Here is a 23,394-nt window from a genome sequence, read left to right on the forward strand (position 1 = left end):
AGAGCAGTGAAGAGTCAAAATCCAATTGCAAAGGATCAGCGAACAACTTCATGCTGACACACTGTTACAAAGTGCCAAACATAATTCGGTACTGCAAAGTAAAGTACATAAGGGAGAAGAACCTTAAGATACGCTTCTATGACTCTGAATGAGCTAGTGCCACTCAGAAAGGGAGATCTTAGAATTACAGTGATAAAACAGATCAACATCAATATAAATCCACACTGCAAGTCCTGGTTCTCAAGAACTACGTGCAACTTTAGGTTCTCCGTCTCTGAAGGAACAAAGGCCACAAGTGTGACTCAAGGCAAGAATGGTTTTCGTTGGAAGAACAATAAGACCACAATTCTTCCAATGGGATCTGTAAGGACAAACACAGGTTATGAGAGGTCTGCAGAATTACAAGTGGGATGGAGAATGGAAACTGGGGATGATTGTTCACTGTGCCTCACATTACAGGACTGGAGGACTTCCAGTGAAATGACTAGTCTAAAGCAAAACCAAAAGAAGCTTCTGCATATGCAACTTAGTCAAAATGGAAAAAAAAAAATCAGTAGCTATTATGCAATCCTGAGGGTATTGTGAGTTTGAGAAAGGCTTAAAAGAACTCATTAAACATAAAAATCTTACCAAATGCTATTGAACACCAAGATCCTAGCAGTAGCTGACAAAGTCTGAGTTGCAAGCTACTGAAGAACAGGACTTTATACTGAGGAAATATTACATATTTGCCCCATGGCTGCATTCTGTCACATGCCTCCATTAAGGGCTATCACTCAATGACACTGAGCTTAACAAGACTTTGTCCTGACTCAGTATGTCAGTCTTAGGAGATTCAAGGAGCTTGCAAACCTTACTCTGAAACATGAGGAGCAGCCAACCTATCCTTTCACACCACAGTACCCTGATTTTTCTTCCCTAACAAATTCACGTCACTTCAAGTTCATTTCTCACCATAACTTGCAATGGTATCATTGACATGGAGGAAATTTTATTTTCTTTACCACCTCTTGCATGCTAAAGCCCACTCAGGTAGCCTCTCACAAGTCATCTCCAGAGACAATGACAAAAATCAGTCACAGAGGCCAGTCTTCTTCGAACAGATGAGCATGTCACTGATTTCCCTGCAATATAAAACTTTGTAGGGGCTCATTAAGTAGATCACTCCATAAATAAGAAACCTCTAGATGGTTCAGGGCAGCTTCAGTAAGATTGGTCCTACTGTGAGGCTGGCTTTAGCAGGTGTCTGCACTACATCCTGGGGCTGAGGGGCAATGACTCATGTTCTGGTGAAGCGCTGCAAAAACATCGACTGTCCATTCTAGGCACACCGTGGAAAGACAAAGTTCTAGCAGGTTTTGAGCACAACTACCCTGTATGATTACTGTGTTAGTGTCTAGCAAGTCACTAGGCTTGTCTTCTGGGGCAGCCAACATCATAATACTCTCAAGACACAGAGTGCTCTGAGGGGACTTTGTGTGCTCGTATGTGCACGCTACAAGATTTAAAATAGTGAAAAATACTTCAGATGACTGGAGTTGACTGCACAATCAAGAAAAGCCTGGAATAAATCCACCTGAGACTTACTGGGGATGGAAAAATCCAATTTGCTAACATACATGAGAGTGCATGTGTTTTAAAGTGTTGAAAAGTCATAACAAAATTCCACCAAAATTCAGTCTGCATCATACAGCTAACTGTTTCTGCTTCATAAAGACCACTCTGCCACATTTGCTTTGAAATAGTTATTGCAACTCCATACTGATCTCAGCAGAAACTTTTTACTGGCCTCTGCAGAAAAATCATGTGCTTTAAGCTTCTGCTTTTGTTTCCCAGAAGTCCCAAACTACTGCTGCTTAAAAGGATGATATCACTGTGCTTGACTGAAAATGCTATCAAAAGAGCAAGGAAAGCCACAAGTTCAGTTGCAGCACATATTTACATTGAGAGACCTTTTCTAAAAGCCATTTATTATCTAACACTTAGTTCATGCTAACCTTTTGACAAAATACCACCCATATTACGAAGGGAGAAAAAACAACTGGATTTTCATGTGCTCACCCACACTCATTCAAGGACCACTACAGTACACAAGCCACAACATATTTATGGCTTATTACTCACTGGAATTGAGTGTGGCAAAGCCCTTCTTAGGCAGTGCTGCAGAGATGAAATCCTACAGGATGAATTTGAATTGTCATTAAACCTTCCCCTCCCCCTCAAATCATATTCTAAACTGGGGAGAACTTGCAGAGGGAAATCTAAACAGGTATTTCTATGATATAAGACAGTCAGAGGTGTCCCACTGGACTGTGTTGGGATGGGTGGGGACTTATTGCTCCTGCAAATCTTTCCCAAACTGTGTAGTTCTTCCATGGGACAACTGCTGGCCTACCACTGGGAGAAAGATGGAAAGGAAATTTGGAGTGCTTACAACCTTACTGCTTCACTGTTGTTCTCAAACCTGCTTCTCCTACCTCAGTCCCACTCACTACACCCAGTGCACAAGGCAAACCCCAAAAAGAGAAGATGTGTCTGCATCTTGTACAACATGTCCCATATCCCACAGTACTTATTGTTGGTCAAAAGGCTTCAGAGAATGAATGCAGACTAAGACGTGGGATCAGGAAAGCTGATCCTCTGCCTTGCTGCCCTGCAATCACTTCCAGATATTTTGCTGGGTTTTGATCTAAACAGCCTGTCTCAAATAGGTTCTTACATAAAAAAAAAGAATAAGGAGACACCCTTTAACCCTCCTACTATGCATCTATGTGCTTGGATCTGCTTTCTCATAGCGCAGAGAAGGCTAAATTGAAGTAATACAAAGGATGAGTGACGGAGCTAGAAATCCTAGTGGAAAATTTTAATTAGAAGTTCTTCTTTGTTTTAACTGTACCGCTGCACTTGGGGCAACACTCAAGGTGTTCTGGATAGAACTGATGAGCAGGTATATAAAGTGCTTATTTTTTGCCTTTCTTTTTAAAAAAAAGTCCTTAACAGTGCTGTGGCATTTACAGCTCAAGCAATTCACCAAGCAAGCACTTTTCTTTTTTAAAGCCATAATTTGTTAATAATTACTGAGTTTTCAAGAGTTACCTAGAACACCGGTAGTTTCTCTGAGGCTTCAAATGCACACACACTTTAAGCCAGCAGGAGTCATCATCAGGGTCACAGGCCACACACACACTCCCTTATCACTGCACTCTCAATATTGCACCCTCCTCTTCATATTTCAGCACAAATGTTTGTGTAAGCACCCAGTCAGGTGCCTCTTGGATCAATTCCATGATGTAATTTACTGCCATCATCTTGTAGATGGAATAACAACAGGAATGCACAGGGACAGAAACAAGGAGGAGTTGAAGTCTTCAGGATTAAGACAGTTCAAGAAACCACAGCCACTTTACTGCGCATATATCCGAGGGGCTCAAACTCCTGGTTTACTACTCAAGCCCTTGGTGTGGAATTTACACAGTTCCTGCACACAGCTTCCAGTCCTTGTACTACCCTACTTGCACTAAGATGCTGCCACTCCATAAGTCACAAAATGGTGCAACCAGTGAAGCCCAGGTCCCATTACACAAACTAAAAACCTGCCTCCAAATTGCTGTTGTACCTGCACTTGACTTGGCTCTTACTCTACTTACTGAAATGACTTGCTGTGAAGTACATCAAAGAGATTAGGGGGAAAAAAAATTAATCTCTGGGCAAACTGTTGTTATTGGTTTACAGACTCTGTAGTAGATATGGTACAAGCTATCTTCAGTGTGCATGTCCAAGATTTGACACACAGTGCTTTCAATAAGCTGTGTCAAAAGCCTCCTTTGTTCACGAACAGAAAGTTCTCTCTTTGTTCAAAGATGTTACTGCAGGTCAGCGCACTTTTTGGTCTTTAGAGACACAAGTTTCAAACGTGTTGGTCGTGATCCTAGAGTTAATTTATTCGCTTTGCCCGGACACATTGAAGCCAGTTAGTTTTTATTTCACTCACTGATGCATTACAGCAGCTTAACTAGATGGTACACTGTGACATTTTTCTAAGGAAAAACTGTGGGCCTTTACCAGACAGTAACACACAGCAGGTTTAGAACTGCTGGCCTCTGTACTCCAGCTTTTTTTCCCTTTGTAGACAAGATAATGAGCCAGCTTCTCAGAAGTCCCCTACAATTGCACATAAATGTCTTAAATCTATATTGCTGTTGCCAAGTGGCACAGAGTGGTTTACGACTGCTTTATCTCACCAACAACCAACACAGACTAATGGCACAGACACACTCAGTACCCACTTCTGTCAGCAATCCTGCAGGAATTTCCGTAAATGAGAAAAGCAAAACTGAGTCTCCACAGGGCCCAGAAAGCCAATACTGAGTGGTACAACAGCTGGCTGTTTTCATCCTCTTCAGACCCCGAAATTCTAGCATCACTGAATGGCTTAAAGCAATATATATATAGATGTGCACACATACATATAACTGAAGACAAGAAACTGCATACAGCCATTCCTCTCCAAAGAGCCCATCTTTGTTATGGGGACAGTTTTAGTGCTGTTACCTCATCTTTTCATGCTTATGATTATCTTATTCTTCCAGAAGGAAAGAAAAAATGCAGATGGAGGACACATGGAAAACAGAAGATGAGTTGTGGAGAGAAGTCACTGAGCACTACATGCTGCACAGAAGACTCACATGATTCCAGTACTCAATAATGACCCTCTTTGACTGGGGACAAAGCCAAGCAAGGGGTACATGACTCTCAGTCCTGAAAGGCTCATCAAATCTGAAAACTCACACAGCCGAAGTGTTTATTTCTTCCACAGCAGACAACAGAATGTTTGTTTTAGTGGGTAACAAAGTGGGTTCTGTGGTCTGTTCTTCACTCTACTGTTGTTTTCAGCACTGAATTCCTCAGACTTCTGTATTTTCACAGATATTGTGGATCTGTAGCAAAACATCACTAGATTTTCCCAGATCAAGTCTGCTCCAGCCTCCAATTACCCTGTAAATAATGTATTTTCTTGAAGCTCAACGAGTTCTTGATCCAGAACCCATTCAGTTGGTCAATTTTTGAAACAGGACTTTAAAACTTGACTCTAGTTTGTACGAATTAAACCTGTTTAAAGGTTGTGGCTTATCAGTGGCTGGAAACTTCTACTCTCAGTGGCCTCATGCTAAGGACAGAGGGTGATGGTTTTAGCACTCAGCACAAGATGGTCTAATATCCGGGCCCATTCCAGTCAAGACACAATATCTGACTAAAACACAGGGACAACCAAGAGCCTGTTTGTTACTATGCAGCATAAACACTTTCCTCTTGACAAACTGAACTGCAGACCACACACATTTATGCTCCACAAGTAGCAGACTGCAACAGGAAGGGTAAGAATGACAGGAAGAAGCAATGCTCTTCACACTCCAGTAATAAAGACAATCTTCTTTCTTACTGCCAATGAACAGTTCACTCTGGAAACATACGAATGAGTTCCTAGACTGAAAGCTCTGGAAAATGCCACTGTGTCAGTGACAGACTCTCACAGGCAGGACCAGTGAACTCACCTGAAGGGGCTTCAAAGGATTCAGGTTAGCACGGAAGGCTTGCTCAGCTGCATGGAGTTTTTCCTTTGACAAGGTGCAAATTAAGGCTTCAGAGTCCATGGCCACCGTCTGATTTTGGATTTTAAGATATTCGGATGACGTTGAGTTATTGCAGAGATCTCGCAGTCGCATTCGATAACCAGACACGATGACCTAGAAAAGTGAGGAAGGCATGTCAGTCTCCCTTCAAATAAGACTCCAAGCAAAAAACTGGTTATTGCCTAGACAAAAGAAAACACTCATAACATTTCCAGATAGAGGTAAGAGGGCATTCTGCTCTACAGGTTGAGCAGCCCTGACTCATACACAACTCAGTTCCAAGAAAAACTTTTCCCCACTGAAGAAAATGGGAGAGAAATGCTGGGGGAGGAAGGTCTCTCTTCACTTCTCCACAAACATGCACAGAGCAGCAGTGATCCTGTCCTCCACAGGACAGCCATTTCCTCCAACCAAGGGTACATGCATTGCCTAACCTTCAGTCTTCTGGGAACTGAGCCACAGAGACAAAAACAAGGGTTGTGACTAGACACAAGTCTGGCAAATGTATGCGAAGGGCAAAAGACCTATGTCCCAAACTCCTCAGACATATCTGCCAGCCACATCTGCTGTGTAGTTCTGGATCAGAACCATCTTCTCCCTTAGCTCTGAAATATCTCTTCACTAAGTGCTGAGACAAACCTTTTGCAGTGTTTTTGAGCAGATAACATATCAATGAAAAAAGTTATCTTACTGGCTGCAAGAGACAAGATAAGAGTCTTCCCTCGCAGGCAAATTCTACTTAAGGTAATGGTTTGCTTGTCGATAATGTTTCTTAACCCACAAGTAACCACCTTATTAATGAAAGAAATTGATAAAATCCCTCTGTGTTACCATCAGACCCTTTCGGACCTTACAGCCTAGATTCTTCTAATCAGGTTAGTTACAGAATTTAGGGTTGCTGAACAACAAACAGGTCCATGTCAAAAAAGCTGCACGCTTCAGAAAGGTGATAAACAAGGAAAATGCAGAATCTACTGCTGGCAGGAATTTTTTGTTTGCCATGGGGCTAGACAGAAGGAACAATTTTATTGTAAATGCACAGGTAACAATAGCTTTAGACATCATTTCTTCTTTCTATTCTTTAATAATACCTGGCATGCATTGCCCAGTTTCCAGTAACAACTCAGGAGGATTGATCTACATCCCAGAAGAGTTACCAGCTCCTGAACAGTGCTGGTAAGTCTGAAAACTTTCTCACCTTTCAAAACCAAAGGGGTATCAACCATCTAGGGGAAAAAGCACATTATGTTCAGAAAACAAGCAAATGGAACTGACAGGAGAGGCAAAAGATTTTTCACGCAACACTTGTGCAAACATTTAACTCTGGTCTGTGTCCATATGCCAAAAATAGGATATTTCAGTGCTGTACACTCAGCTGAATAAATCAGCTCTCTCTCATCAAAAAGGCTGGACTTCTGAAAAATTTTGGAGGTTCTTTGGGGGGATTTTTTTTTTCTTTTTTGTTGTTGTGGTTGGTTTGTTTTGTTGGGTTTTTTTTTTGGACAGCAGAGATACTACCAGTGTTATAGCCATGTTGAAAAGGAGATATTCATAGGGTATGGAAATAACACTCCAGAGACCTGGAATTAGTCTAAACCAGCTTCCCTGCATATAGAAAACCAGTGTCTCCTAGTGTCTCAGCGTTACCCACAAAAACTGAAGGTGACCAACCCTTCCACCATCCTGAGTATGCCCAACTATTTTCACTCAGATTTTAAACTCTTTTGGAGAGAAGCTGCCCCTTCCAAATGCTGAGGTCCACAGCACAAGACCTTAAATCTAAGGCTCTGCCCATCCACCCCAAACTAAAACACCCAGTCATGCTAAGCCAGCCGGTTCTCTAACCATCTGCAGTCATCTGAACTCATAGCATCTTCAACAGGCAAAAATACATCCTAAGTTACAGACTAAGTCCCCTAAGGACTCTCAAAATGCCAGGGTCGTGTCTGAAAGTAGTCACAGGTCACTGTTTTTGTTCACAGGTCACATCATTCTCTCCTAGGACTGCGCCTGCTTCCTGAAACAGGGAGATTTGCTCCAAGCAGAATATGCACTGGCCATTGTTATTCACTCCTCACTGCCATTCAATACATCATGCTGCAGCCCTGGCCCAGGACCTCACTGTGCCTCCAACTTTTTGGAGGGACAGGACCTACTCCTGCCTCCAAGCCACATTAAGAGCTGTCTGGCCACACCTGGACAACAGCAGCATATTAGACTTGGTTAGACAGCTGCCTGCCCACTGCTGATCCAGGAGCCTTCCAAATCCCTCAGCTGCCACTATTGGAGAAACAGTGTTGAGCCACTCTGCCCCAGGAAGCAACAGGCCCATCAAGAGAAGGTTTTGGTGGCTCTTATCTATTTGCACTTATTTCAGCATGCTGGACACACAGCCCAGCTTGGCACATTGGAGCACCGTCATCACAGTAACACCAGTGAACAGTCTCATCTCCTTGGTGACTTCAGTTCCTTACTTGCTAGCATATCATAACTTCCTGCCTTGTTGAACAACCCTAGGACACAAACAGACCACAGAAGGCAGCTATATTTCCTGTGAGAGCTTTGCATACTCTGCATAGGCCCTTCTATATGACCCACCCATACAGAGACCTAATAACTACTGCCTACTAATGCTGAAGTCAGCTCAGCAGCAAGGTCAGATCTACAACCCAGATCTCCCACAAAATCAAAGGGGTCCATTTTGTGACTCAGATAAAGTCATTCTGCAGGAGGAGAGAGCTCTACATCTCTAGTTACTGTCTCTGTTAGAAAAGTGCTCAAAAGAAAATCTGGTGGGCCACTGCTCTGCAGCTTACTGCCCTCTTGCCCTGTCAGCTCTCCCTGCCATCCCCGAGCACGAAACACTGTTAAGATTTAACAGCCTCACTCCCAGTGCCCTAGCAGAACGAGCTCAAGAATTACATAAACAAGAACGCAGCTTAAATCATTCAAGGAAGAACTAGATGACCAATCACCCCTTGACTGCCCTTCAGGCATGTTACATAGATGAAAGCTAAGCTTTTTTCGCCTTCCACTGGCTTTGCCCTGTACAACCGATACAACGTGGCAGCCACACAACCTAAGTGTGACAGCTGGATTTTTTGCATGCTTTAAAAGCCTCTCCACACCAGTTTAGGAAGAATGGCTATGTTGCTGTTGCTGAAGTCTTCCAGCTATCATTCCAGAACCATCCGTACCATGATTCTGTCTTAATCTAGCTTGAATTTCAGGCAAATTAGTTTCAAATAAAACAAAACTTGCACCCTAAAATGAGTGAGAAATTTTTTCCACATTTTTTTTTTAGTAGAACATATCCTTAACTTACAGGATTAACTATCAAGCTGCACTAAAACAGATGGCTTGGTAGAATTTACTGAAGAACAACATGACTTGTGCAAAGCAGCACAGCATCTGTAACTACATGAAAACAAAGACTAAAAGGACTATTAATCCATCCCACTTCAATGAAAAGATCTGATACGGAGTTGGGAGGCAGAATGGATTTCCTTCTCCTTTTGCATATCATCTTTTGCACTGCCTCAAGAGAACCATGGGTCTTCTTTGAAGTCTCTTCTGACTTCTGCATTGGAAAGGATGCTGGTGGACTAATGCATCAAGCCTAGCAAAAAAGATGTTATGAACCTGACAATGGCAGACAGCCATCATAATACAGGGGCTCCAGCCCACTGTCACCAATGGCTGTGTTTACGGCTCCATGGGAGCGCTCAGGAATCTCATTTGATATCAGGACTCCTGTAGTACATAATATACAGTGTGTCTGTCTTGAAGAGTTGGCCACAAACCTAAAAGCATGCCTCCTTCTCCTGCACAGGACTATAAGGCAGAGCAGCACACAGAAACCCTGCTCAAGTCCAAGCTGAGTGACCAAACAGTTAGAACAGCACAAGCAACCTAATTAATGTTTTACTTACACTAAAAAAAAAAGAAAAGAAGGAATTCAGTTTAGCCTGAGATCTCAGGCAGACCAAAACATTTGCCCATGTGTTCCCAGTGTCCTTTTACAGCTTACAATCAAATAAGACAGTAAATTGAGAGGGCAGGATGGAAGAGAGAAGCAGGGAATACATTTTCCTCTGTGTTTGTACAACATCTATCTCAGAGGGTTTCTGCACTGTGGATCTTGGCACTATGGCTAAACAAACAACAGACAACCATTATGTTAGTGGTTGAAAGTGCTCTTTACCTGCTGGAGGTTGACCCCTGCATTCAGTAACTCCTCTACTGCAGATGATGGCATGGACACATTATGGTGGAGGAAGTCTGAGAATGTCTCATTGTCAACCAGGAAATCCCGAAGTTTCAGGTCTGGAAAGTGACAAAACAAGCAACATTCTGGTCAGGGCAAAGCCAAAAGGAAACTCATGTGAGAGCTCTGAACAGGAAAAGCAAAGCTGACAAATGGAGGATAGGGAATTACACAAACCATGGCACAAAGGGAAAAGAGGAGCTGCTGGCAAAGTGTTGTGAAGCTTTGCAGACTTCAGAAATGTCAATCCATGATGTCTTGACCTCAACCCCCTCTCCCCCACCCCCCAATAAAAAAAAACAAACGAACAAACAAACAAAAAAACTCCCACAAATTCAAAACTCCAACAAAACCCCCAACAACCCACCTTTAGAAACAGCTCCCTTTAACACCATTAGTTCAGCTCAATTTGCACATATGTACACAGAAGCAAGATACACCAAGCTTTTCCCCTCATCTGGGCTGAAACCCAGCATTAGCACTTAATCCCTGTGTTGTTACAGAACATGAGACTGAGCTGGTGCATGGACCATCAAGGGATCTACCATCCCACAGTCAATTATGTTAATAGTAAATGTACTCTACCACAAATTTCTAAGTCTGACATATGCAGACACACAGGTATGATATAGAATTGCACAAAGATCTAGCAAACGATCTTAACCACTTGGAATTAAAAAAACCATTTGCAGGATTTTTTCCAATTTCTCTCCCAAAAGCTTCACCTTCTCAAGCCAACCTTTTCACCTCCTGGCTTTAAAACAAATTCGTATCTTCACCACAGAAGAGGGGAACCATAGGGAAATTGTAATTCAAGCACACTACTGAAGTCGTAAACCTGGATCTTAAGAAACTGACCCTCAAACACTGTTTTGGATTTTCGTCTTGCGGTTTGGGTTTGGTTACTTTTTTCAGTTGGGGGGAGGGGGGTAGTTTTGGTTTTTTGTTTGTTTGAGGGGGGTTTCTTTGTTGGGTTTTGGGGGTTTTGTTGGTGGGGGTTTTTTTGGTTTTTTTTGGGGTGTGTGTGTTTTGTTTGGGTTTTTTTTGTTGTTTTTTCTTTCTTTCTTTTTGTTTTTTTGTGTTTTGGTTTGGTTATTTTCTTTAAGAGAGAGAGGACACTATTACCTTCATGATGGTGCTAATAAAACCAAGACAGAAGGCTTGACCCCCCCATGGGCCTCACTTAAGAGCTGGACATGATGATCCCTGCGGGTCCCTTTCCACTCAGAATATTCTGTGATTCTGCAAACAAGCAGCGATGAGCAAAGCAGCTATGCCAGGAGGAGGCAGAGAGAGCAAGCACCACAGGATTTACCAGGGTGAAGATTTCCAGGCTGAGCTAAGACAAAACCAGCAAGGCTGGTTTTTTTTTTTTGGTTGGTTGGTTGGTTGGTTTTTTTACCACTCTAGGAAAGGAGGACGCGCGCAGCCCAGAGCAAACAGTGGGGAAACAACGAGCCGGCCCTAAAGAGAAAGTAATGACATGGGAGAACTAAGAGTTTGCACTTCCCCCCTCGTCCTATAGAGAACAGCTGTACCAGGGGGACCGGTGGTTCGGGTGCCACTTCTGCTTCCCGGCCGGAGCCAGGCGGAGCAGCCGTCGGGGGGAGGAACGAATCCAAGGAATGAATCCACACGCTCCGCTCCTGCGGCACGAAGCGCGCGGGGTTACTGACGGTCATTGCTCCCTCATCCACATATCCAGTTACAAATTCCCCGCTGCCTTTTTTTGTTCCACGGCGAAAAAAAGTAAATCACCCGCCTCAGCAGAGGCGGCGCGGAGGTTACTCTGGGGCGAAAGAGTTCCTCCCTCGCCCCCTCCTCTCTCTCTCCCCACGCAGCAGGACCCACTCGTGAACGTGCCGGGTTTGAGGCCGTGCAAACGCCCCACTCCCCCCCCCCAAAAAAAAAAAAAAAAAAAATCAACCATCACCCCCCACTCCCAGCCCGGGGAAAGGCTGGTAAAAGAGCCGGCTTCTGCAATAACAAAAACGTCCTTTTCTTTCCAGCTGAAGCACCCTGCTTCGCCGTAGCTGGAGGAAAAATTCCCCCCCCACCCCGATTCCTTGGTTAATTCCTAAATGCGCCAAACTCCCTAAGCACTTCTGCAGCTTGTTTATTTTTTGGTGAGATCATCTACTGTTCAGAAACTCAGATGGACAAAGGGGTGGCTGGCTGAAAGCACACTGGCATGCAGAGATCAGATGTTCGCAAGCTTTTTCATTTAATCTGTCCCCATTTAAGATATTTTTCAAGCTTCTCTTAAAGGGCCACACACCTTTTCTTTAAAAAAAAAAAAAAAAAGGCAACGATTCCCCCACTTTTCTGTTTCCACAGTGTTTTGCTGCTTTGGGGTTTGCCGAGGCTATTTTGTTTGTGGGTTTGGTTTGGAGGTTTCTTTGCCACATGGAAGCAGGATTTTCTTGGTAGGGGACATATTCTATAGGCAATTGCAGGAGAGCAACCTGAACTACACTGAGATTCCTGCTGGCCGGTCTATAATCATGACGAGGAGTAACAAAGAGCCTGCCATCTTCCACAGCTATAATTAACCAGCCCAGCATTAACACAGCACTTATCCCCTGCCTTTTTTGTCATGCCTAGCATTTTCAGACTTGCTCAACATTAGAATTTGCTGAAAATCAAAGCTGCCTTCCAAGGAACGCCTACAAACATCTGAAGGAGTTTTCATCATCATTTGGAGGAAAACACGAAGGAAACAGAACATGAAGTTACCAAAACTGTGGGACAATGCTTGGATTCCAGCCAGCTGATCACGAACCCGTGCTCACTAACCCAAGGCCACACACAAAAGCTCTGCGAGACCAAGGAGCTAAATCCCAACACCACGATCCTGGCTGCAGTGCCCTAAGCAAAAAGCTAGCCTTTTCTTACCATGCATTTTCCTCCCCCATCCCATGTGGTCCTACTTCCAGGACTTGTGGGTCAGTGTCTTATGCAACCCGTCTCAACCACAGAGGCACGCAAAACGACTTGCACATGAAACCACAGAAGAGCACCGAACACTGCAATATCTAAATTCCTTCCCAGGATAACTCAAAAAGTCAAGAGTTAATAAAGGCTTCCTCTTGGAAACAGCCATTCCCCTCCGACGCAACCGCCTGCCCACTAGGACTTGAGGAAATACAAGAGGGCTATTTAAAAGAACTCCTCAAAAATTAGAAACAAAAGAAACAGGCGAGTTTTTTGAAGGCTAATACCAAGCTTACCTAATAATGCAAACACCTCGAGTGAAAGAACTCATTTTACCACCATGAGCCTACTACGGCAGTATTTTCCTGCCAAAAAAGTTCAGACACCCTATCAAGTAACTCAAACGTGAGGCAAAATGTCAGCTCAAACACGTTTTAACTCACACATCTCCCCAAGAGCATCCTTATGGTCAGCCCTTGCAAGCTGATGGGCACAGAAAAATGCAGCTGCAGCATCCAGGCAGCACATCAGAGAGCAGTCTCTCCACAGGCCTCCCGACAAAGACATGCAGCCTTTCCTTCCCTCTTGCCTTCACCTTCAAGGCAAAACCAAAGGAGCTGCAGTCCTGCAGCAGGGTATGGCCTGTGGCTGTAACCACAGGTCCCAGCAAGCAAGCCAAGCCCCAGGCATAAGTGTGGAGATGAACCTCAGGTCAGACTGAACAAACACACTCCAGGACTGTCAGATCTAATGTGAACCATCAGGTTTATTCAGTGGTGGGATAAATGTCTGCAGAAGTAATACTGAGACAGCCTTTCCCCATGGCAGATTACTTTTACAGTTTCAGTCCTGACACTAAGGGAGCAACAGCAGAACAAAGATAGTAAAGCAGAGACTTTGCATATAAATCATGCAAATAACCCCCTCCCCAATGCCAGCAGGTCTGGCAGGGATGAAGTGCTTTTGTTCTAACTAGTTTGGGCACAGTGTGGCAGCACAACAGTAGACTGCCCCTATTCACATGAAACAAGCAGAAGGAAGTCCAATTCCCATGCAGGGCAGGGAGAAAGATCCTTCATATGGTCACATAAGGAAGCTTCCAGCAGAATTGAGAGTTGTTAGATTCTGGAGGTCTTGTGCCTTTTAACCACAAAACCTTCCTTCCTCCCTGAAGTCACCGGTCAGGGTTAGAGAGTCAGGGTTAGAGAATCACACGTGGCAGCATTTCACGGATATTGTCTTCGTGAAAGGCACAGCTGTCCTTCATTTCCACACAGTTCAAAAGAACCTTTGGGGCTGCATTCTGGGCATTGAAACTAGAAACTCTTGGACTTTCAGACTGCAGAGCATCTCCTACGGGACTGTAACACTGTTTTAAATATTTTTAAGATTTACATTTTTCTGACAGCCTAATTTTTTCCAGCACCTTCATTCCTGAGCACAATGGTAGGTCAATCAGTCTCTGCTCGAGAGCCAAAACTTTGTGACAATAGAAAAAAAGAGAAAAAAAAAACCTGCTCAAGCAGCTCAAGATAGTCACATGAATTAGTGAAGAAAAACAACCTCTGTGCTCACTAAATTATTGATTACATGGAACATCAAAATGAAAATGTGCATTATAGAAAAACAGCAAGTCAGTGCTATGTGAGGTCTCTGTTCCATGCAGACCAGAACTGAAGCACTGACTGTGCAGTGAAGTACCTGTGGTCCAAAAGCCACACGTTTTTAGTGTCCTCGTTTCAGAAACACCTCCCTAGTTACTTCTGCAACCTCAAAAGGTGGATCAAGGAGCAAGAGAAACCACGGCTAGGAACAAGTTTTAATTTGCTGATCTTACTGCAAGGATGACTGTAACAGGTCCCACAGTAAGCAGTGACAATTTCCAACAATACTGGGAAGATCCACAAGCAAGCAGAACAAAAAGGCCTCCAGAGGCAGGTTACAGAACAAGACCTTTCTCCTCAAACTTCTCTCTCATTCTTTCCTGCTTCACTTGAAAGCAGAGAAGGCCCATACCTTCCTCCAGAAACTTAATGGTGCACTGTCTGTCATGATGAAACAATAGGGTGGAAAAACAAAACCCCACGGAAATTGTGGCTACGTTTTTCATATCCTGAACACTGCCTTCTAAAAATAAAAGGCATGCAAGTGTTATTTCAACATATCTCAGTCTGCTGTAGAGTACAAAGCTCACCAGGTCTGACTTTAATTTGTGGGGTTTCTGCCCAAAGGGTTTGTGCCTGTAATCTGCAATATACCAACTTTCAGACAGTTTAAGGCTAACAAGCTCAGTGAAAACACTGTGACAGTCAAATCTTCTTCACAGCCTCATATATCTTGACTTCCTACGAAGAACTGGGTGCAGGAAAAAGGAGAAGGGGCTTCATGCCGAAAGATAATTCAACAGCCAAGAGGAAAGCAGGGCAGTGTGTCTGATCTACAGACACGACAACTTATCATCAGGGGATTTCACTCTCTACTGATGGAACATGCAAGGCTGAAAACAGCTATGTTATTTTCTTTATATTCATTCCTTTGGCTAAGCCTGTATTCATAATAGCCAAGTATCAAGGCAACAGAGAAGCTGATGTTAAATTCTGACTCTTATTTCTCACCACAGAGACTGACCATAGGGTAACCCAATCATTTTTGTAAAAGCAACATGAAGGCATCACAGCAAGATGAAAAGCGAGACAGGATGAGGCATGAGAAGCTTTAGTTTCATTCTTTAGAGTCAGCAGGTTTCAGCTAGTGCCCAAAGGAGACAAAAAAGAGAAGTAGGTTCCCAGCACAGCAGAGTCAGAGGCACCTGCAGTTTCTTCTCCCTTTTTAAAGAGTTCATATTCACAGTTCTCCACTCAGGTAAAGCCATGCTTCTACAGCAAGGGAAGGCCCAGCCTGATCACACAGCTGGCCGTCAGGCTTGTGCAAAACTATTCCACAGTGCCCAGGCACAACTGAAGAACTAGGTCACGAGGCAGCCTGGTCACACAGGCCTGCTTCACCCAGGGCATTGCTTGTTCACTAGTCACACTTCCAGCAACAGGAGTTTTTGCAAGCACATGAAGAGGCTGAAGCCAAGAGCAAGAGCTGAAGCTCCAGCTCCAGCAGCTGAGAGCATTTACTGGTAGCACACATGACCACCACAAAGTCTCTGGCTAGAAGCCTGCCTTACCTTTCAGCAAACCCTCACACGGTGACAGGACCAGGGCAAGCAAACCAAATGCTGTCACACAGTTACCTTGTACACTGGAATTTTGTATTAACTTTCATTATCTGAGAAATATTCCTCATGCATAGGTGATGGGTGCACTTGAACACCTGGACTGACTGTCACACTCATTACCCAACACTGATTTGTAGACAGAAGATCTACAGTCTGAAGCTACTTCCCATTGGGGAAAAAAAAAAAAAAAAAAGGCTTTCAAACAACTTCAACAGGAAACCAAAAACTGAACTTGTAAATTGACAATCATCTGCAGTAAACTGACAACCATCCAGAGGACACAACAATCTCCTAATGGTGAACCACGTTACTGCACTGTACCCTAGTGAGCCAATGACCCCAACTGACAGTGAAAAAAGGAAACCTTTCAGATGGAACAGTTTCACCCGCCTTCATCATACTCCTAACCTTGGACAACACATCCAGAGAGCATGATAAAGTAACATTTCTTAAGCTGGCTTTTTTCTTTTTTAAGCAATTACTGGGTTTTAATTGCTCTTTTCTTCCAGGGCAGCCTTCCCCCTGTGTGGTGGGAACAGCTCTCAGAGCTGCCCGTGTACCTACTGATGCTGGCAAGAGCTAAAACTGCACTCTGGAAAAAGTTGGACAGCCATACCCTGATTTGCTGACAAGAAATCAAGCAGCTCAGCAGGCCTGTTGTGCAGGATTGACTAGTGGGAAAATACAAGCCTAATTTGCTCACGGTCGAAGTGCTGCTCTTTGTGCAGCCATGGCTTGCCCTGTTTTTACAGTGGGCTGCAGCTCTCTGCTCCAAGGCCATCAGATATCCAACAGTGCTGCCTCTGCAGACATTAGATAACACCAAAGTGAGCACCCCCTTAAATGAGCACCCCCTTAACCAGAGCCCATTGTCTTCATATATTTGCCATGCCAAATGGTGATCTGAGTAGAGAGGAGGCAGCCTGCCATCCATCTCCAGCAGCTGGGATCTCTCCTGAGAGAAAGGGAAACAAGCCCAGGTCTTCTCTCTCATCTTGGGAGTGTAAACATTGGGACCACCTCCAGTCCTCTATAAGTCACTATTTCTGCTTAGAAGAGCTTTAAATGTAGTGGCCAGCACAATGACTCTGGCAAAAGCACAGCTCACAGCCTACACTAGTCACATACATGACACAATCCTCAGTTAGCCTTCACTGGGGGTGACTTCAAGGATGCAGAGCCCATTTAAGCCAGCTGAGATCCCACCTCTGCTCTCCGTGGAAAGCCAGCAGCCAACGCAAGGCTCATACCTCCCTTTGTGCAGTTATTGAAGTCCCAAAAGCCATCAGGCCCTCCTCCAGTAAGACACACATGACTCTGCATCAGAAAGCCAAGACACAAAGCCCAGAAGCAAAAGCTGCAGGCTGGGCACCAGCAGCCCTGCCAGCAAAAACAGCCTGCAGACCTCCTGCCTATGGAGGGGCACACCCAAACACCTCCCTAAGCCCCATGTAATGCCACAGAAGAGATATTCTCGTGGCTTTCCCTGCTGCAAGCCAAAGTCTGTTATCAGCACAGACAACTGTGAAATACAGCTTGCCAATGAAAAAAGCAGGAAAAAAAATTATGCAGGCTTCTACCAGTGCAAAAAAATGAAACAGGCTTCAAGGAAACACCTTAAGTACATTCATTCTATCACTTCAGAAGCAAGTCCTGAGCAGAGCTCCAAATCGTGTGGTGCTATAACTGGCTGAAAATTCTCACACTAATTTTCACAAAATAAGGACAAACTGCAAACTTGTCAGCCTCCGAACTGGCTTGTCAGTCACAGAGATGGCAGACCACAGATGTGACCAGATACAATACTTCATTATTTCAACAAAATTATTTCCAGGAGTGGTAAACAGAACACATTTAGGGATGGTACAGGCTGCAGAGAAGGTCCTCTAAAAGTCAAATCCAGCTCAGGGCAAGATAGATCCTGGTAAAGAGGCAGAAAGTAAGGCTTTGCTGTTAGGATTGGATTTTCATTGCACTAGGAGTATTATGCCCTAGATAATATGCAGCTTTTAGGTGTTTCAAAGCATAAACTCAGACAGTAAAACACATTGGGGGAAAAAAAATAAAAGTCAACAGACAGGCTGAAAACCAAATGCCATGGTCACATCCAGCCACATACTGCTACTCTAATGGCAAGCACTGGTGTGAGCATGCAAGCAATGGCATTATGCCATTAAAAAAGCATGCAGCTAAATAGAAGTTGAAAGAATAAGCTGTGACCAAAGAGGACCCTGTCCAGAATTCCTTGTACTTGAACAAGTGACCTTAAATTTAGTGGAAATTCAAGTAACAGGAAAAAGCAGGGCTGGACATTTTAATCAAATGACCATTATTAACAGCAGAAGTGTTTTTGAAAGCTGTTCATGTAAGCATGCATCTGGGAGATTGCTGGTTCAAATGTAAACAGAAGACACTCATATCAGAACCATTCTGAGTCCCCTAAACAAGCAGGCAGAACCAACCCAGCAGTATCCTCCTACTTGGAACATATCACAGCACCAGCTGTACAGTTGGAAGAGCTTCCCCCATGAAATTGGCGTGGTTATGGTGAACCTGAAGCAAAATGGCAGGCAGAGCTTCCCAGGACTGAAGCTCCCCGACCATGCTGTGCTTGTGTTTGCCCCTCCTTACGCAGAAAGGTTGACAAGAAGTGAAAAAGCCACCCCCTCCCTTGGGTGTGAAGACTCATCCTGCCAGATATCCCTTCCTCTCACTTGCCACAAGTTTGGGGAACCTGACTCACACCTGACATATTCTAAAGTTTAACAACATATCAAGCCTGCAGTGAGCAGATCATAGTGGCTCTTGCTTTTCCTATCTTCAGGAAGACCTGTCACTTCCAGACTAATTGCCAAGTCCTAATGCTCCTTATCTAGCACACTACAGCAGAAGCCACCTCCAGAACAAAGAGTCAAACCAATCCGAAAAATGCTAAAGATTAACCACAATAAGCAAATTATTATAGTGCAACTAGTTTAACCAGAACAACTCTTTATGTCCACTGAAAATATACCTACATCTAGATTATTTCAATCTCCCACGATTGCTTCTTACATTTCAGTTTAGCTGGTCACTGCGAAGTTACCCTTATGGATAGTAATTTGGGTTTTGAGTCTCAAGTCCAACAGAAAGGAAAAAACCCTCAAGCTTCAGCACTAAAAGAAAAGATTATGGTTTCTCTGCCTAGTTTAGGGCAACCTTTGCAACCACTCAAACCCTTCACTACTATAAAACAGGCTGTTGAGCAACACCACTTCAAAATAGCTGAAGAACTTTTTGAGTCTTTGGGAAAGACTGAAAAACAGATGCTTAATAGATAAGGATTGCCCAAATTGACATAACGGCTTGGCTGGAGATCATGTCTCTTATATCCTAAGTGCGATGCTACACTGCTGTTCACATCAGGATGCTCCCAACAGCCCCTGCCTTGGTAGTCTCAGGAGCTCACACTTCAGGTTGGTTTTCTTCTGGACTGTCAATATACTAACCATTCCTTCCCTTCAGTACTGACATAACTTGCAAGCTGAAAATACACGGAGTATTTGCACCACTGTGTCTCAGACAGAGGACTGGAACATTACTACTAGACACAGAACAGCAGTGCCTCCTGGTACTTCAGGAACCTGGTTCTGTGTACCAGATTCTGTGTTATTTCTATGGATACACTGGTAAAATTCTTTGCACTTTAAGGCAGAAGCAGAGATAACATGAAAAAGAAGGAAAGAGACCAAGCATGCAAAGACACTTGTGGTCTTGAAGGGCTATTTCACTGTCTTGATTTGTGTTCTCTGGCTATACAGCACACTTTTCTCCACCTGCTAGGCAGTGGGCATGTGAACAGAGCAGGATAATAATACATGCCATGGCTGCTGACCATGTTGTCACACAGTTGTGCCTTTGCTGTAACAAAAGTTGTTGGGACAAAGAACTTTGGTGTCCACATCTTGTCTCAAGTGGCAAAGCACTTTTTTTTTCCCCTACTGTTCTGAAATAGCACTTTTGGTGGGTAGGCAGCAGCTGCTGCTTTCCTAAGGAGCTGGCTGGCACGAGCCAGAACAAGCACTCAGACTTCAGATATTGCTATCTTTGCAGTAAGCTTTGTCCCATCAGCAAATCTCCTTCTGGCACATGTGTATGCTCAGTCAGCCTCAGACAGGGTCCAGTTATGTTTCAGCTGCACTTATTAAAATAGATTGAGAAGCACAAGGAAAGGACCTCCTGAGAGGTCACACAAACCTTCTGACACTGTCTAGCAAAAATACATGCAAATACTAACTCAGATAATATTTGCCTCTAAAAAGATATGTTTAGAAGAACAGAAAGGTTCAGGGAGGGGACGATACCCACCACAAAACATCAAAACTCACAGCAAAAGGTCTTATTTAAAATTCCTTAATAGAGTCTTTTATTGCACCATCCTTAAAACTAAAGCTAAATTAGAAAGGGAAGGAAACTCTGGCTGTTTCCAGAGGATGTGTGTCACAGAACAGGCTGAATCTCCTCTACATATAGCACATAAGAATCCTGCCAGATCAGCATAAAAAAAAAAAAAAAAGCTAGGGCAAGATCTTCAGCTAACAGATGAGCTACATTCCACTAAGTTTTCAGAGCTACACCATTTTTTCATCAGCTGAGGATTTGATTCCACACAGGCCTAAGCAATATGCAGTTTTTACAAACTCAGTTAATTATTAACACTTAGTAAATACATAAGGATGTGCACTTTTTAATTCTGCAGCTGTTGCAATTAATTTCAAAGGATTTTCCCACAATTTTGGAAACAAAACATATGCAAAGTATAAGCATAAAAACTGTAAAGTGAACTAAAAATGTATCTCAAACAAGACCCAACCAATACTCAATACAACACAGCAGAACAAAAAAAAAAAAAACCTAGGGTTGGAAGTGAAGAATATTGCAGTTTGCTGAAACTGCAAGAAAATTCAGCAACAGGTGGTAGAATAAGCCAGGATCCTGGTATTAACACTCGCTCATCTAATGACTAAAAATATTTAAATAGAACAGCATCTGTTTCCCACGAAAAAGGCTGCCCACAAAAATTGAACTGACATGGATTTTCAAAAAAATTCAGTCAAGCAGTGCTCTGTCCTCTTGCCTGTCTAAAAATAAATTTGATTCAGCATCAACATTTCAAAGCCATCACCTTTTATTGCATCCTGACTGCACTGAAAACTGCCACATCCCACTGTGATTCAGAATTCCTTAGAAGCTGTTTATTTACTTAGATCACAGGAATGCTGTAAAAATTAGGTAATAAGAGTTTGTAACGCATGCTGAAGATAAAATGTATTATTACTAGAGATGGCTCCAAAGCTGAATATTAACTTGAAAGATATGGGAGGTCAGATCCAGATTACACACTCTGGCCTCAATACCAATCAGACACAGAAGTGGACAGGGCTTTTTCCAAATGGGACAATTTCATAATCACCACTCTCATGAGAGCTCAGGCCCATGGAAATCCCCCGAGAAAGCTGAACTTTTCACCAGATAACAGTGTTACAAATTTCCTAGGGGACTACGAACACCAAGCTCCATGTGAAAAGTCTCTACCCTGCTGTCTCAACCAACTTCAGACTGTAGCTTAAATAAACCAATTGCAATCTTCCACAAATCAGGCAATTTACTGAGAATTCTGAGATTAGAAATTAATGAGAACAAATCTAGAAATTTTGTCAGAGTGGAAAACATAGAAAAAAATGCAAATTGAAGTTAATCCAGTTTAAATTTCAGCAACATAATCCTGGTATTAGCAAGCTGTACCAACAAGGCTGCATACAAAAAGAGGGAGATAATAGCAAAATGTGAAAGGTGTAATTGTTCACGTAACACTCTCCATTTTATTTGCTGGTTTAAAATAGAAGTCAGTGTTAAGACTAAAAAGTCAGCTAAAGACTAAAAAGAGCACCCAGAACTTTTTAATACTGTCCTGCTTCTGCAGCACATGCTAATATTAATTACTGACAAGCACAGTAAGCAATTCTTGCTTTCTTTATCATTGTGTCTTTATCTAAGGCAAATTAACGGCAAGATAAAGATGGTGCCTTTAAAGTAGGGCAATTTGGTTTCTGTTGGAATAGCTCTTTTGCTAATTGTAGTTACAGGCACTGTTAACTTCCTTACATGAAGTCAAGCTATTAGCTGGCACCATCCGGTTAGCCAGTCCTGAAGTAACCTACTGTCACTGCAGGCTTATGCTGACAAACTTGCTATTCCACTTGTGTGTTTTTAAGAGGGTTCACACAATATTCTGTGATAGGATTCTCAGAAATGTTTTTCTCAAGCTCGTGTCACCTAGTAAAGTGCAAATGCTACAGCAAGGCCAGATTTAACATAACTCTGCATGGCTTTTTTTAATTCCCTATTCAAAGAGATTGCAGTCTTGCCCTTTCACATCCATACAGACCGACCTAGAATCCAAGCTGGCATAATTCTAAAACTTCTCACTTCAAAAGTGTCTCAGCAGCAAGGACGTTAAGACCAAAAGGAAGCACCAAAGTCCAGTTCTACAGAATCAGAAGATGGCAGTACACATTATCTAATCATACATTTACCCATCTCAACCTCTAAGCTAAGTCATGTAGTAAAAACTGTTCATGAACAGTCCCCTGTGAAACAAGCATGATTCTCCTGGGAACAGATTTAATGCTACAGCATACCTTTGTACCTTAACCTCTACCAAGATCATTTTATTAGTTTAATCTCGTCTTTGGCTTCAGAATATTAAGGAAAGCAGAAGTAGGCTGTTGAAAATGGTGACAGCATATGCAGTTGTATTATAGTTATACTATGATATTTTCTGAATTATGCCAATAATATTCCACCTCATTAATAAAAGCTACATACCTAACTGCCCAACAAAACCCTGGGACTAACACTGCCATTAGAAGTCTTTTCTACCTTTGCATATTTCTTGACTGTCAGCCTCCCAGTTTCAGTTTAAGATAAAATCAAAAGGAAAAAAAAGGACACATTGGATTCACACAGACTTTGTCCACTACCTGTAGTAAGAGACGTAAAGTGTCCTTCCTACCTGCCCCTGTGAGTCAAGATCTCTCTACTGATACCACAGGGCAGCATTTTTGGCAACGTTTTTACACCACCACCACCCCCCCCCCGGCGTAAAGGAAAGGAAAGGATATGTATGGATGTGTATGCCACTATGGAGCACAGTATCAGAGAACACAGCTGTATATTTATGTACAGCAACAGGAATGCCACCTTGCCACAGTTGGTGCCTGCAGGTGTTTCCAGGGGTGAAGGCCACCTGAACATATGGTTTGCTAGTCCTCATTCTAGCCTGGGTGGCTTTTGCT

The 23,394-nt window shown here is 43.1% G+C and overlaps 1 protein-coding gene across 3 annotated transcripts in view; it reads right to left on the reverse strand.

Moving 5' to 3' along the window:
* ABCA1 (ATP binding cassette subfamily A member 1) overlaps positions 1-23,394 on the reverse strand; it is a 95,802-nt gene that overhangs the window by 41,669 nt on the left and 30,739 nt on the right. For all 3 annotated transcript variants that reach the window (XM_064642314.1, XM_064642312.1, XM_064642313.1), the window contains exons 6-7: positions 9,835-9,956; positions 5,553-5,744 (exon numbers count right to left, since the gene is read on the reverse strand). In XM_064642314.1, the coding sequence (XP_064498384.1) occupies positions 5,553-5,744; positions 9,835-9,956 (314 nt within the window). The remainder of the gene's footprint in view (positions 1-5,552; positions 5,745-9,834; positions 9,957-23,394) is intronic.

Source organism: Pseudopipra pipra, chromosome Z (assembly GCF_036250125.1).
Source record: "Pseudopipra pipra isolate bDixPip1 chromosome Z, bDixPip1.hap1, whole genome shotgun sequence".
Lineage (NCBI taxonomy): Eukaryota > Metazoa > Chordata > Aves > Passeriformes > Pipridae > Pseudopipra > Pseudopipra pipra.